General features: G+C 44.5%; 1 protein-coding gene across 8 annotated transcripts in view; it reads left to right on the top strand.

Annotated features, from left to right (window-relative positions):
- The window catches only part of col14a1b (collagen, type XIV, alpha 1b), a 175,294-nt gene that overhangs the window by 129,629 nt on the left and 32,133 nt on the right, over positions 1-13,532 (top strand). For all 8 annotated transcript variants that reach the window (XR_014909437.1, XM_085397011.1, XM_085397007.1 and 5 more), the window contains 6 exons: positions 1,300-1,443; positions 1,618-1,782; positions 1,955-1,993; positions 3,150-3,288; positions 3,556-3,698; positions 3,940-4,049. Coding sequence is in view for 7 of the 8 variants with exons in the window: in XM_085397011.1 (XP_085253137.1) it covers positions 1,300-1,443; positions 1,618-1,782; positions 1,955-1,993; positions 3,150-3,288; positions 3,556-3,698; positions 3,940-4,049 (740 nt within the window). In the remaining variant the exon portion in view is untranslated. The remainder of the gene's footprint in view (positions 1-1,299; positions 1,444-1,617; positions 1,783-1,954; positions 1,994-3,149; positions 3,289-3,555; positions 3,699-3,939; positions 4,050-13,532) is intronic.

The following is a 13,532-nucleotide window of genomic DNA, read 5'->3' as shown; positions in this document are numbered from 1 at the left end:
CGTGCAGCAGCCTCACATCCAGGCAGGTGCTCATGGATTTGTTAATGACTCAGTCAAGCTGTGGTTTAAGGTGTGGGTCTGAGTAAATATACAGAAAAGAGACAGAAGAGGCTCAGTAGATGATCATTATTTGACTTTATGGGGTTTTTTCCATTTATGCACTAAAGACATAAAGTGCACTAGTTCCAGAGTTTCCTGATTCTTAAGCAACATGAAGACGCGGCGCCGGGAAACGTCATGACCAAACACCAAAGAAGAAGACTCAAATCAAGAAACAGCTTATAATCACAATATATAACATAAATAGCAATAATAATACTACTAAAAATATAGTCATCTTCATCATTGCTCATTATGTTGGTCGTTGCTTTGTTAATTCTGCAAAATGAAATGAATATTAAAACCTATGAAACAAATATTAAGCAGTGGAAAAACCACATGAGCCTGTATGAGCACATTTATAAGGCAGAAAAGAACAGAAACATTCAAATAAACATCTAAATATTAATATGTGATGGTAACTGTTGGTAGTAATGTGTAAAATTTGATCATAGTTGAAGAGTGTGAGTAAGTCGGGGGTCCCGGGTGTCTGGTGGGTGTCTGAGCCTGCAGCGCAGTGGCTCTGCAGAGTGGGGGGGGCAGCCTTAGATGTTGAGCTGGTCCTCCAGCTGCTGCAGAAACATGAATTCTCTTCACACATTCAGTGAAACTTGTGATGTGATTTCCCTGGTGGGACGCTCTGATGCAACACTCTCTGATGTCCTGTACATCAGCAAGGCATGCATCAATAATCGTGTCCTTTCATCACGATTAATGCTACAGTTTGGAGTCAGATCTTCATCCTGCACTGATGAATAATTAGCATGAAATTTGAAATTAACTGATCGTGTCAAGTTTATGTCGTACAAACCCTTAAGCTTCCTTTCTATCATGTTTTTAATAGTTAACTCTGTAAACAGGGATCCTCTGAAGCTGATGGTGCTGCAGGATTTTCTGACTTCCTCTCAGAATAATGTCTGCCACACCGGAGACTGCAGCTGAAAATTGATTAATTTTGATTTCCCATCACTGCCAAGTCCGCTGTGACAGACCTGCAGCTCCGCTAATGACTTTTTTAACCAGAACAGATGGTGTGAAGTCAAATCAGCATAATAAAAAAATCCTCTGGTAATAGACATGTTGTTTCAAATAACTCGTCTGCTGCTGTTTCTCAACTACTGAGAATACGAAGCTGAAAAATTGCTGTAAAAGTAGAATATTTGGAGTTATTGGAGATGGTTGTTCTGTCTGCTCACTCAGGTCGAGCCATCCAGCACGTGAAGAAAAACATCTTCACAGAGGAGGCAGGAGCGAGAAGAGGAATCCCCAAAGTCCTCGTGGTGCTCACTGACGGTCGATCTCAGGATGACGTCAACAAAGTCTCCAAAGAGATGCAGATGGAAGGTCAGAACGGTTTCTGTGTGAAGCTCTGAAGAAGGCCTAGAGCTGCGGTCTGTGTTACTGGAAGGCCAAACTTCATCTGCCTTTAAAATGTGCAAGAGTCTGCGTTCATATTGCTCCTCCAGTTTTCCTGCAGTTGGAGACATGGATCTTTCTCTCTCTGAATTCTCATCAAAGGTTACATCGTGTTTGCCATTGGCTTCGCTGATGCTGACTACGGGGAGCTGGTGAGCATCGCCAGTAAACCCAGTGACAGGCACGTCTTCTTTGTGGATGACCTGGACGCCTTCAAGAAGATTGAAGAGAAGCTGGTGACCTTTGTGTGTGAAGCTGCAACTGCCAGTGAGTCCCTGACCTGACGTTAGAGCTAAATGTAATCCTGAAGAGATCCCTGCACTGGACATTATAGAGTAAATTATACAACATGTGGTGCTTTTTCCGTACATTAATAGAAATGGTTGAATGTGGTGGTTTCTAAATATTTGTCATCAAACTCACTTTTTGCCTTTCCCAGCGTGTCCGGCTGTGCCGATGAGTGGCAGCACGATGCCAGGTAAGAGCTGGAGCGCTACTGCAGCCAGCCTGCTGTGTCCACGTGTCCACGTGTCCATGTGTCCACGTGTCCATGTGTCCATGTGTCCACGTGTCCATGTGTCCACGTGTCCACGTGTCACGGTCTCCGTTATGAGTGCTTACAGAATAACTTCAAATAGGAAACAGAATATAAATCAAGTGTGAGCTGTGGCTTTAATGTGTTTGGATGAACACAATAATGTTAAAGCTCTAACCCTTCATTTCAAACAGTATGGAGAGCCAACACTGCCAACACATGTACAAACAAATAACTTAAACAACTGAGAATGTTGTTCATCAAAATGTCATTAATCATCAACATATCATTCTTTTTTATTATTATATTTAACTTTTCAGAATAAGCTGTTGCTCTGTTTTATTTCTTCTGTATTTTTTCTTTTCATTTTAATACATTTTAGTTATTTGTTTTATTTTAATAGCATAATTTACATATCCTCTTTTTGTGTGTTTTGAATAAATGCAAAATCAAATTAAATGGTATCTGTTTAGCTGACATTTCATGAATAAATAGATTTCTATTGGTTTTTGCTGCATTTATATTCATTAAAAATGCACCAATACATTTGCTGAATATGAGTAAGGGCCAGTATTTAACAGATGGTGTTTACTGTTGACAGAGACATCTGTGGTATCACATCAATATCTTGCTGGGCGAATTGAAGCTCTGAAAGACAGAACAGGGCAGATATGTTTTATAATGAAGAGCTCTGACAAACAGCAACAACAGCTGAATAAAAGATATTAAGCTATTTGTTATTCAAACATCATCATCAGCCCCAGATTTCACAGTTGGCACATGTTTGTATTATATTATATTATATTATATTATTGAGTCACTTTGTTATTTCTTTTTAATTATTTTTATTTTTGGCAGTTTTGGCCCTCTATACTGGTGAAAACTGGTATGTTTAAAATGATTGGCTGAATTAAATATCTTGTATCCTGCTGTCATGTCTTGTATGTCTGGACTACTTTTTCTGCAGCTCTATATTTCTTTACTTACAAATGTACAAATACTTCCTCTGAGCTTTTTTGCTGTTTTTCTGCTTGTTGTAACTTGTTGAAAACTCATTGAAATGGTTACAACAGGTGATAATTGCTCCTTGTGTCATCAGGCTTTCGCATGATGGAGCTGTTCGGGCTCGTGGAGAATCGGTACAGCAGCATGTCTGGCGTTTCCATGGTACCCGGCACCTTTAACACGTTCCCCTGTTTCCACCTGCACAGCGACGCGCTGCTGGCACAGCCAACCAGGTACACAGGACACAGTCTCCACGCTCATAAAAATAGCACCTTATTTATTGGAAGTTTCACTGCTGCACCTTGATGGAAAAGACATCATAGCATGTTTTTCAAAGACAGATGAAAGTGCAGCAAATAGCTTCTGGAAGGAGAAGCAAGCTTTGATTTCACCAGCTGAGTATCAGCATCCAGAGCCCATAACCCTCACTGTTTGACCTAAAAGAGACATCACCAATGAGGACGTTTACCCGGCTCTGATGTTTTCACCCTGGCTCACAGGTACATCCATCCTGAGGGGCTGCCTTCTGACTACACCATCACCCTGCTGTTCAGGCTGCTGGCCGACACTCCCGAGGAGCCTTTTGCGCTCTGGGAGATCCTCAACAAGAACAACGAACCTCTAGTGGGCGTCATCCTGGACAGTGAGCTGAAACGTGTTTATTTGTTTCCACTTTATTTCTAGACTCAAACCTACCAAAATAAATCAGTGAACACAACATATTTGCCTGATGTTAATGAAAAGGAGAGTCGGGTACAGTGCAAGCTGCTGTTCTACTTCTGTTAAACTCGAGTTAAAATTCTGAACAAGATTGTTGCTTCTTATAAATGTTGTGTTTTATTTGTTGATTTATGTTTTTTTAATTCTCATGTTTCTTCCTGCAGATGGAGGAAAAACTCTGACGTTTTTTAACAATGACTTTAAAGGAGAGTTTCAGACAGTCACCTTCGAGGGGCCGGAAATAAAGAAGCTCTTCTTTGGAAACTTCCACAAGGTCAGAATCACACCCGACCTCCGCTGTCTGTTTGCCTGACACGTGGATGATTGATCGTCTGATTGGCTGACAGGCTAGAGAATAATTTGAACTTTAACCCTTAAATATTTACCAAGATGATGTGTGACATAGTTGTTGTGCAGTCAGCAGAAATCATACAAGCAAAATATTTTATAAGCAATATTAAAAACACAGTGAAGACCAGTGGAAGCTGGGACAATGTCTGTCTGTCCTGCACATTAACATACAGTCTGTGGCCTGATGGAAGCTCCTTTGATAGCTAAATACAGCTGCGTGCAGGTGTGGGAGGTCCTGCAGGCTGCAATCACACGTTGAAGGTGCTTTTAGTTTTTAGGGTGGGGTAAACCGAACCCGCTGACAAAGGAACATGTAAAAACAAAGCAGATGCAAGAAATAGTTTGTGATGCGTCCAAGAGGGAAAACGTGTTGGTGGAAGTGTTTGAAGCAATACAGGTCTGGTAATATTTTACTGAGATTTTAAGTAAGTAAAGTTTATTTATTAAGCGCTTTTCAAAGACAGGCAGTCACAGAGCACTGAGCATGAAGGGTGAAATAAACAGGTTAAGTGATAAAATAGAAAATATAAGCAATAGAAAGGGTTAAATGTTTAAAAGCGTTGATCAACTGAAGGCTTGTTTGAACAGAAAAGGTTTTATCTGCTTTCTAAAGGATTCCACAGAGTCAACCAATCGCAGCTGTGGTGGTAAACTGGTCCACAGACTGAAAGGCTCCGCCCCCTTTGCTCCAACAAACTCTGAGCCTGTGAGCAGAGGCAACGAGCTGCTGTGTATTTTATGAGGAGTTTGGATTAATAATCTGGGGGCCTGGTCATCTACTGCTCTGTATGTTAATCTACTGGGGGCCAGCGCACTTGCTAGAAGATGTTAGTAGCCTGGCTGCTGCGTCTTGTGTAGTTTGGAGGTGATGATTGTAGGTGGTCAAACATGCTGAGAAACTTTCCCTTCTTTAAGTCTTATTGGTGTTCTTATGCAGTGGATTGATTAAAATTATATAGATGTTTTTCCTCTGGTTTGTTGACTGACAGCTTCACAGGTTTCTATTGACAAGCTCCGGTCCTTTCCCTCCTTCGCTCCCTGCACTTGTTCCTCTGCCACGTGAGGCCCTGTCGAGCAGTGTGACAGTAGTGGAAGTCCTGACAGGCGTACTGTAGTTGAGTCATGCCCCGAGCCTGAACCTGCTTGCAGTCGTGTTGTGTTTTTGTCGGCGTGTCAGAGCCGAGGGACGCTGACTGATCTGCTGTCTGCGCGCTGTCAGCAGAGCTTATCCTCCTTACCTTTTCACCCTTTGTTCTGCTTGCTCTGCATGTGTGTGCGCGCGTCTGCCTCTGCATACATTTTTAAATCCTAGACCAGCATCTGTAGCGCCTACCTGACAAGTCTGTGTGACATTTGTATAGGACTCTGTGATTATGGATCAGAGGACTCAAATGATTTGATAGTCAGCTCAGTTTGGCAATTATCCTGCTTTTAAGTACTTTGAAGATTAAAAAAGTCTCCTGTAAGTTCTCAAGTTCACTTTTTCTTAAACTTTTTCTCAGTTATTTGACAAACGCAGGATGTGTGTGTTGTAGTGGCTAAAAAACTGACATTTGGAAACATGACTGAACATCTACACTGCACACACATGTGGGCATTCACAGCTTTAAACCTGGTTTACATGTTCCAAAAAAAAGTTTTAGGTTCTATCTCTTTAAGACCGCCCACTTAAAGATCCCTTTCTTCTGATTGGCTGCCCTCACTGGTTTCCTGTTCTTGAACATCTGGATGTTAGTGACATCATCATGCAGTATGAAGAAAGGTCTGCAGTTGCTCTTGTTTCATCATTATTATTATTATTATTATTATTATTATTATCATTAGGAAGTTTGGGATGTGTAGAAATTCTAGTCCCGTCCTTCCAAATATAAAACGCATGTTAGCTTCAGTGCAACACTTTCAGCTCTTCAGCTGCGGTGACTTCCTTCTCACTTTCTCGCTGTATTAACATTAAATTTAATGTTTAATTCCAAATGCAACACAACATTAACCAAAGTAGACATCAAACTGTCAAAGAACCGCAGATTGATTTCTGCAGTGGAAATGAATCTGACTTTTGCAGGCATTAGTAATCTGAATTATTATAATCATTTTTTTCAACCCATAATTTTGCAGACTATAATTATCTGAGGATGCAAAGCAGCCAGAAAAGTATTTCATCCAACATTAAGATCCCACCTAAAAGTAAAATAGTGTGTTTATCTCTGTAAGGAAGAGGACTCCCTTACTGCATTTATTTATATTGTATTGTCTGTATAGCACTTTAGAGCACACCTTTCACTTTATTAAAAGCACCTTATCAAGCACTTTATGAGCATTGCACTTTAAGCATGGATTTGCACACAAGAAGTTTAAATATTTATTGACTATTTATTGGGAATTTTAAAATCAGTTGGTGGCCTTGTTTCAGATCCTGCACAGCTGCTCCTCATCAAGGAATGTGGTGGTTGTCTGTCAGGAGAGAAGAATGGTGATTGAGATTGTGATTAAGGTTTACCAATAAGGAAAACTAAGGCAAATGTGTGTGTGAAATCTAGGGATAAAAGTGGTGCAAATAAGTGTTTGTAAGTTAATGATTACTCACCTTTCTTGCCTGTGTCCTCTTCAAGGTGTTTGGGCAAATGTTTCCCCGGGGGTCCAGACACCATTTAAAGGTTCCGGGAGAGACCATGGGTAAAGAGTGTGGTGAATCTTTTTGTGCTTGGGTTTCTGGGTTTTTATAATATTGGGTTTGGTGTAACATTAAAGTGTGAAATATTTATTAATATGTAAATGTGAAGATGTATTTATGTATTTATTTATTCTTATTGATATATTGTGTACTGTGGTGGAAGGTTGGGATTTAAGAATTTACCTGAGAGTGGAATAATGGTTAAGTCTGTGACAGCTGAACATATTTAAGGCTGCCAGTTGTCATTAGGGGATTTTTGTGCTGTGAAGAAGCTCGACAAGTTAATTGTTTTAAGGAGAGCCATATAGCAAATAAATACTTTGTTCCACTACACTTGCCTTGGTCTGTCTCACTGTGTTTCCAGCCGCTAAGTGCTGCCCTGTTACAAGTGGTGTCAGGAGTGTGTCACTCATGCCACAGTGAGAAGGTGATGACAAGAGGTGGAAGAAAGCCAGGCCAAGAGGAGCAGCCTGATGAAGGAGTTGGAGCTTCATCTGAGCTAGAGGCCATGGCAGCAACAAGCCCTGAGGACAAATTGGAGGAGTTAACAGGGTTGGTGAAATCTCTTATGCGGTCTCAAGCAGCCAGAGACCAAAAGTGGGAGAAGGATTCGTCACGTCAGGAGCAAAGGTGGAAAGGCATGCAGCATCAATTTCAGCAAATCCAGCTACAAGTTAACGCTGTAACTGATAAGCCTGACCCACCAGAGGCGCCAGCGCCCCCTACAACATCTGAAGAACAAGAACTTGGATTCAATGGTGAAGACATTCCAGTGGCCAGTGGGTCCAGGTCTTTAATTGAACCAAAACTTTTTCCTCTGTCACCAGAAGATGACATTGAACATTTTCTGACTACGTTTGAAAGAATGGCAAACGTGTGTCGATGGCCCAGAGATGAGTGGGCTATTCGTCTGGTTCCCCTGTTGACAGGTAGAGCCCGCACAGCCTACATTCTTATGGATTTAACAGACTCTGAGAATTATGATAAGGTGAAAGAGGCAATTCTGGCAAAATATGAGATCACTGCTGACACCTACAGACGCCGCTTCAGATCTCTGAAAGTTGAGCCAGGTGAGACGCCACGTGAACTTTATGTAAGATTGAAAGACCTGTTTTCAAGATGGATTAAACCTGAAAAATCAACTGTAGAAGAAATATCTGAGCAGATAATTCTGGAGCAGTTTTTGAGAATGGTTAATCCAGAGCTGGAGATTTGGATACGTGAGCATGACCCGAAGACTGCAAAGGAAGCAGCTAGCCTCGCAGAGGTTTTCACTTCAGCCAGAAAAGGAAGCAAGAGCACCTACTTCAGCCGGGAGACCCACTACGCCCAACCAAGTAAGTCCATTGGGGGTGAACAGGGTTCTGGTCAAGTTCAGGCTAGAAATCTTTCTAGTTCTAGGCAGCTCCCTTCCCATAGACCTCACAATGTGAAGAAATCCTTTAAGTCTTCAGTTCAGGATATTAAATGTTATCACTGTCATAACTTTGGCCATACACAACAATTTTGCCCTGCACTTAAGTCAAAACCATCTCTTTTATGTGCAGTTCCAAGACCAGCCACAGAGCCAGTAGGAAAGAAAGCTTGTACTGTCCCTGTTTTAATTAATGGGCGTAAAGAGGAAGCTTTGCTTGACTCTGGGTGCTTTCAGACTCTTGTACACTCTAGCATAATTTCAGGAGAAAAGCTAAGTGGGGTTGGGGCTACAATAAGTTGTGTGCATGGAGACGAACACAGGTACCCCACTGCTGAGGTTTACCTGACAGTAGGAGGTCAAACCTACTTGTTAGTGGTAGCTGTTGTTCCCAGTTTGCCATATTCAGTGATACTTGGTAATGACATCCCCACTCTTTTTGATCTAATACACCAGTCAGATTATGACCCTCAAGTGAGTGCTGAGGAAGACATTCAAGGCTTAGGTGATGAATCTGGAAGCTCCCTTCCTCTAGATATGACAGTTGAACCATTTAAACCCTGTCATGTAGTCACAAGAGCACAAAGTGCAAAGGAAAGGATGCAAGAACTGCCCTTTTTTGAGGAGTCTCTCGAAACGGAGCCAGGGAAGATTAGGAAGTCTAAGGCTCAGAAAAGAAGAGAAAAGTTCAAAGGCTCAGGGGAAAAAGGTACAGCATTGTTCCCTAAGCCAAATAACCAACTTGAGTTTGATGTTCCCTCAGATTTAGGTGCACTCCAAAGAAGCGGCCCTACTCTAAAACCCTGGTTTGAGAAGGTAACAGAGGTAGAGGGGGCTAGTCAAGGTCAGGTAAGCTGTCTTGCAGACACTGTTTACTTGATTAAAGGAGGCATCTTGTACCAGAGAAAGGGGAAGTGTGAAGCTGTGGCACTCCCACAACAGTTCAGAGACAAAGTTATGGATTTGGGTCATTCAATTCCATGGGCAGGTCATATGGCTTTTCACAAAACACTGAATAGGATCAGCAGCCGTTTTGTTTGGCCAGGGATGTATGTCCAGGTTTCTGAGTTTTGCCGTTCCTGTGAAAAATGTCAGTTGACCTCAGGCAAAGGAGTAGCGCGAGCCCAGTTGCAACCACTGCCAATTATTGAAACACCATTTGAGAGGCTAGGCATGGATATCGTGGGCCCTTTAGAGAGGAGCTCCACAGGTCATCGCTACATATTAGTCATATGTGACTATGCAACACGGTTTCCTGAGGCCTTCCCACTCAGATCAATTAAAGCTCGTCACATTGCTAATTGTCTTCTGCAGCTTTTCTCTAGGGTAGGCATACCAAGAGAAATTCTGACGGACTGTGGAACGAACTTTCTATCCAAGTTGTTGCAGCAGGTTTATAAGCTGTTAGGGATAAAGGGACTTAAGACCACCCCGTATCACCCCCAAACGGACGGGCTAGTGGAGAGATACAACCAGACTCTCAAAAGTATGCTGCGCAAGTTTGTCTCTGACACAGGTGCTGACTGGGATCAATGGCTGCCCTACCTTCTGTTCGCCTACCGGGAGGTCCCGCAGGTTTCCACTGGCTTCTCGCCTTTTGAACTTTTATACGGTCGCCAAGTGAGAGGCCCCCTGGATCTGCTTAAGGACTGCTGGGAGGAATCCAAAGCAGAGGGCGAAAACATCGCAGCCTACGTCATCACCATGAGAGAGAGGTTGGAGAAAATGGCATCATTGATGCAAGACAACATGAAAGCTGCACAAAAACATCAAAAGACTTGGTATGATCAGAAGGCCAGGGATAGGGTCTTCCTTCCAGGTCAGAAAGTACTGTTATTGCTTCCCACCAGCGATAACAAGTTGCTGACAAAATGGCATGGACCATACGAGATCGTCAGACAAGTGAGTAAAGTCACTTATGAGCTGAATATGAATCAGAATCAGAATCAGAATGGGTTTATTGCCAGATGTTGAGGTTTACAACATTAGGAAATTGCTGCGGTGCTTCAGTGCAGACAATAAGAATTAAAGTGCTATGTAGAAAGAAAGATAGATAGAAAGATATGTGCATGAGATATACATGAGATATATACATGAGAATAAGAATTATGAGTGCTACGTAGAAAGATATATACATGAGTGCAGGTGGTGATCAGTGCCAAACATGAAATGATGCAGTGACACAGCATAGGGTCATGTGTTAGTGGCGGGGACAATCATGTGGTTATTGTTCATGTGTCCAACAGCAGAGGGGAAGAAACTGTTCTTGTGGCGAGAGGTTCTGGTGCGAATGGACCGGAGCCTCCTGCCTGAGGGGAGCAGGTCAAACAGACTGTGTCCAGGGTGAGAAGGGTCAGCTGAGATCCGAGCTGCACGCCGCAGAGTCCTGGAGGTGTACAGGTCCTGCAGAGATGGGAGTCTGCAGCCAATCACCTTCTCAGCAGAGCGCACAACACGCTGCAGTCTCTGTTTGTCCCTGATAGTGGCTCCAGCGTACCACACGGTGATGGAGGAGGTGAGGATGGACTCGATGATTGCAGTGTAGAATTGCATCATCGTCCGTGTTGGCAGGTTGAATTTCTTCAGCTGCCTCAGGAAGTACATCCTCTGCTGGGCTTTCTTGATGACGGAGGTGATGGTGGGCTCCCACTTCAGGTCCTGGGTGATGGTGGTACCCAGGAAGCGGAATGAGTCCACAGAGGTGATGGGGGTGTCAGTCAGGATGATGGGGGGGAGTGGGGCTGTGTGCTTCCTGAAGTCCACAATAATCTCCACTGTCTTCTGGGCATTCAGCACCAGGTTGTTGTGGCTGCACCAAGACACCAGACGTTCAACCTCCCTCCTGTAGGCAGACTCGTCCCCGTCCGAGATGAGTCCAATAACGGTGGTGTCATCTGCAAACTTGATTAGCTTGACAGACTGGTGGGTGGAGGTGCAGCAGTTGGTGTACAGGGAGAAGAGCAGAGGAGAAAGAACACAGCCCTGAGGGGAGCCGGTGCTGATGGTCCGGGAGTCCGAGACATTCTTTCCCAGCCTCACGTGCTGCTTCCTGTCCGTCAGGAAGTCAGTGATCCACCGGCAGATGGGATCAGGCACATTCATCTGGGAAAGCTTGCCTCGGAGATGGTCTGGAAGGATGGTGTTGAAGGCAGAGCTGAAGTCCACAAACAGGATCCTGGCGTAGGTTCCTGGGGAGTCCAGATGCTGCAGGATGAAGTGTAGGGCCATGTTGATGGCGTCGTCTACAGACCTGTTGGCTCTATATGCAAACTGCAGGGGGTCCAGGAGGGGGGCCGTGAGGGTCTTGAGATGGGAGAGAACTAGGCGCTCAAATGACTTCATGACCACAGATGTCAGAGCCACGGGTCTGTAGTCATTTAGTCCAGTGATCCTAGGTTTCTTGGGGACAGGGATTATGGTAGAGGACTTGAAGCAGGCAGGCACATGACATGCCTGCAGTGAGGAGTTGAAGATGCCAGAAAACACTGGGGCCAGCTCGTTTGCACAGTGTCTGAGGGTGGCAGGAGACACACCGTCTGGGCCGGGACCTTTCCGAGCATTCAGACTCCTAAACTGCTTCCTCACATCTGCTTCATGAATATGAAGAGTTGTGGTGGGAGGAGGTGGTGTGAAATCCTCTTTTGTGTGGGGTGAGGAGGCGGGTGTTGCAGGTGAACAGTTTGAAGGTGGTGATGGCTCTATGGAGGGGGGAGAGGTGGGGGAATGAGTGTCCAAAGTGCCTCTATTGTTGGGGTCGTTGGAGGTGTGAAGGCTGCCTGATGGCTCGTCAAAACGGCAGTAGAAGTCGTTAAGGGTGTTGGCCAAGAGCAAGTCATCAGTGGAGTGGGGGGTTTTAGGCTTGTAGTTTGTGATATTCCTAAAACCTTTCCACACAGAGGCCGAGTCATTCTCTGAGATCTGCTGCTGCATCTTCTCAGAGTGCTGATGTTTAGCAATGTCCACTTCTTTAGTGAACCTGTACTTGGCCTCTCTGTAGCAGTCCCTGTCTCCGCTTCTGAACGCCTTTCTCTTTTCCAGCCACAGCTTTTTGAGTTTAGGAGTAAACCAGGGTTTGTCATTGTTATAACTCACCCTGGTGCGTGATGGCACAATGCTGTCCTCACAGACGTGGATATAGGAGGTGACAGTGTCCGTAAACTCGTCCAAGCTGTTAGAAGCAGCCTTCATTGTGTCCCAGTCTGTAGACTCCAAACACGTGCGAAGCTCCTCCACAGCCTCGTTGCTCCACAGTTTTTTAGTCCTCACGACAGGTTTGGAGAGCTTCAGCCTCTGTCTGTACGCGGGGATTAGGTGGATCATGACGTGGTCAGAAAGTCCGAGTGAAGCGCGGGGCACCGCGCGATAGGCCCCGCTGATCGTGCTGTAACAGTGGTCTAATGTCCTCTCCTCTCTGGTCGGGCATTTAATATGCTGCTTATATTTTGGAAGCTCATGGCTCAGATTGGCTTTGTTAAAGTCCCCAAGAGCAATGATGAGAGAGTCCGGGAATGTCCGCTCCGTGTGGAGAATCTGCTCCGCGAGTGCGCACTGAGCTGCCTGCGCATCTGCGTCTGGCGGGATGTAAACAGCGGCCAGGATGAATGAAGCAAACTCCCGCGGAGAATAAAACGGTTTGCAGTGAATAAAAAGATATTCCAGAGAGGGAGAGCAGTGCTGAGCAATCACTGTTACATCTGTGCACCAGCCACTATTGATGTAGAAGCAGAGACCTCCACCTTTGGACTTACCGGAGAGAGCGGCCTGCCGGTCCGCGCGCAGCAGATGAAAGCCCTCCAGCTTGAGCGCGCAGTCCGGGATGTCCTCACTGAGCCACGACTCCGTAAAACATAAGACACAGGAGGAGGCAAAGTCTTTGTTCATGCTTCTCATCAGGGCCAGTTCGTCTATCTTATTCCAGAGTGAGCGTACATTAGAAAGGAAGATCCCAGGAAGGGCCGTTCTCAGTCCGCGTTTTCTCAAACGCACGAGTACGCTGGCTCGCTTACCTCTCTTTCGACGTCTCACTTTCCTGATCAGAGTCAGCAATAAATCTGCCGCAGATGCGACAAATATTGGAAATAAATCCACAGGCGTTGTAGTCCTGCAGTTAAGGAGCTCTTCTCTGGTGTAAGAATATCCAGAGGAGTGCCCAGACACAGAAGAAATGCACAAAAACAAGACAAAAGTAACGCATTGAAGCACCAGGGCATCCATACGCGGCGCCATCTTGGTATATCATCATCTTGGTATATATGCCAGAAAGAGTTAAAAAATATCAGACATTTCACGTGAACTTGTTGAAGGAATTCCACAGCCGACAA

The sequence above is a fragment of the Rhamphochromis longiceps genome, linkage group LG22 (assembly GCF_057381845.1).
Source record: "Rhamphochromis longiceps isolate RC_006_pf linkage group LG22, R_longiceps_female_GT1.1, whole genome shotgun sequence".
In the NCBI taxonomy this organism is placed as follows: Eukaryota; Metazoa; Chordata; class Actinopteri; order Cichliformes; family Cichlidae; genus Rhamphochromis; species Rhamphochromis longiceps.
Note: the sequence above shows the minus strand (reverse complement) of the source record. Positions and strands in the feature narration are given on the sequence as shown.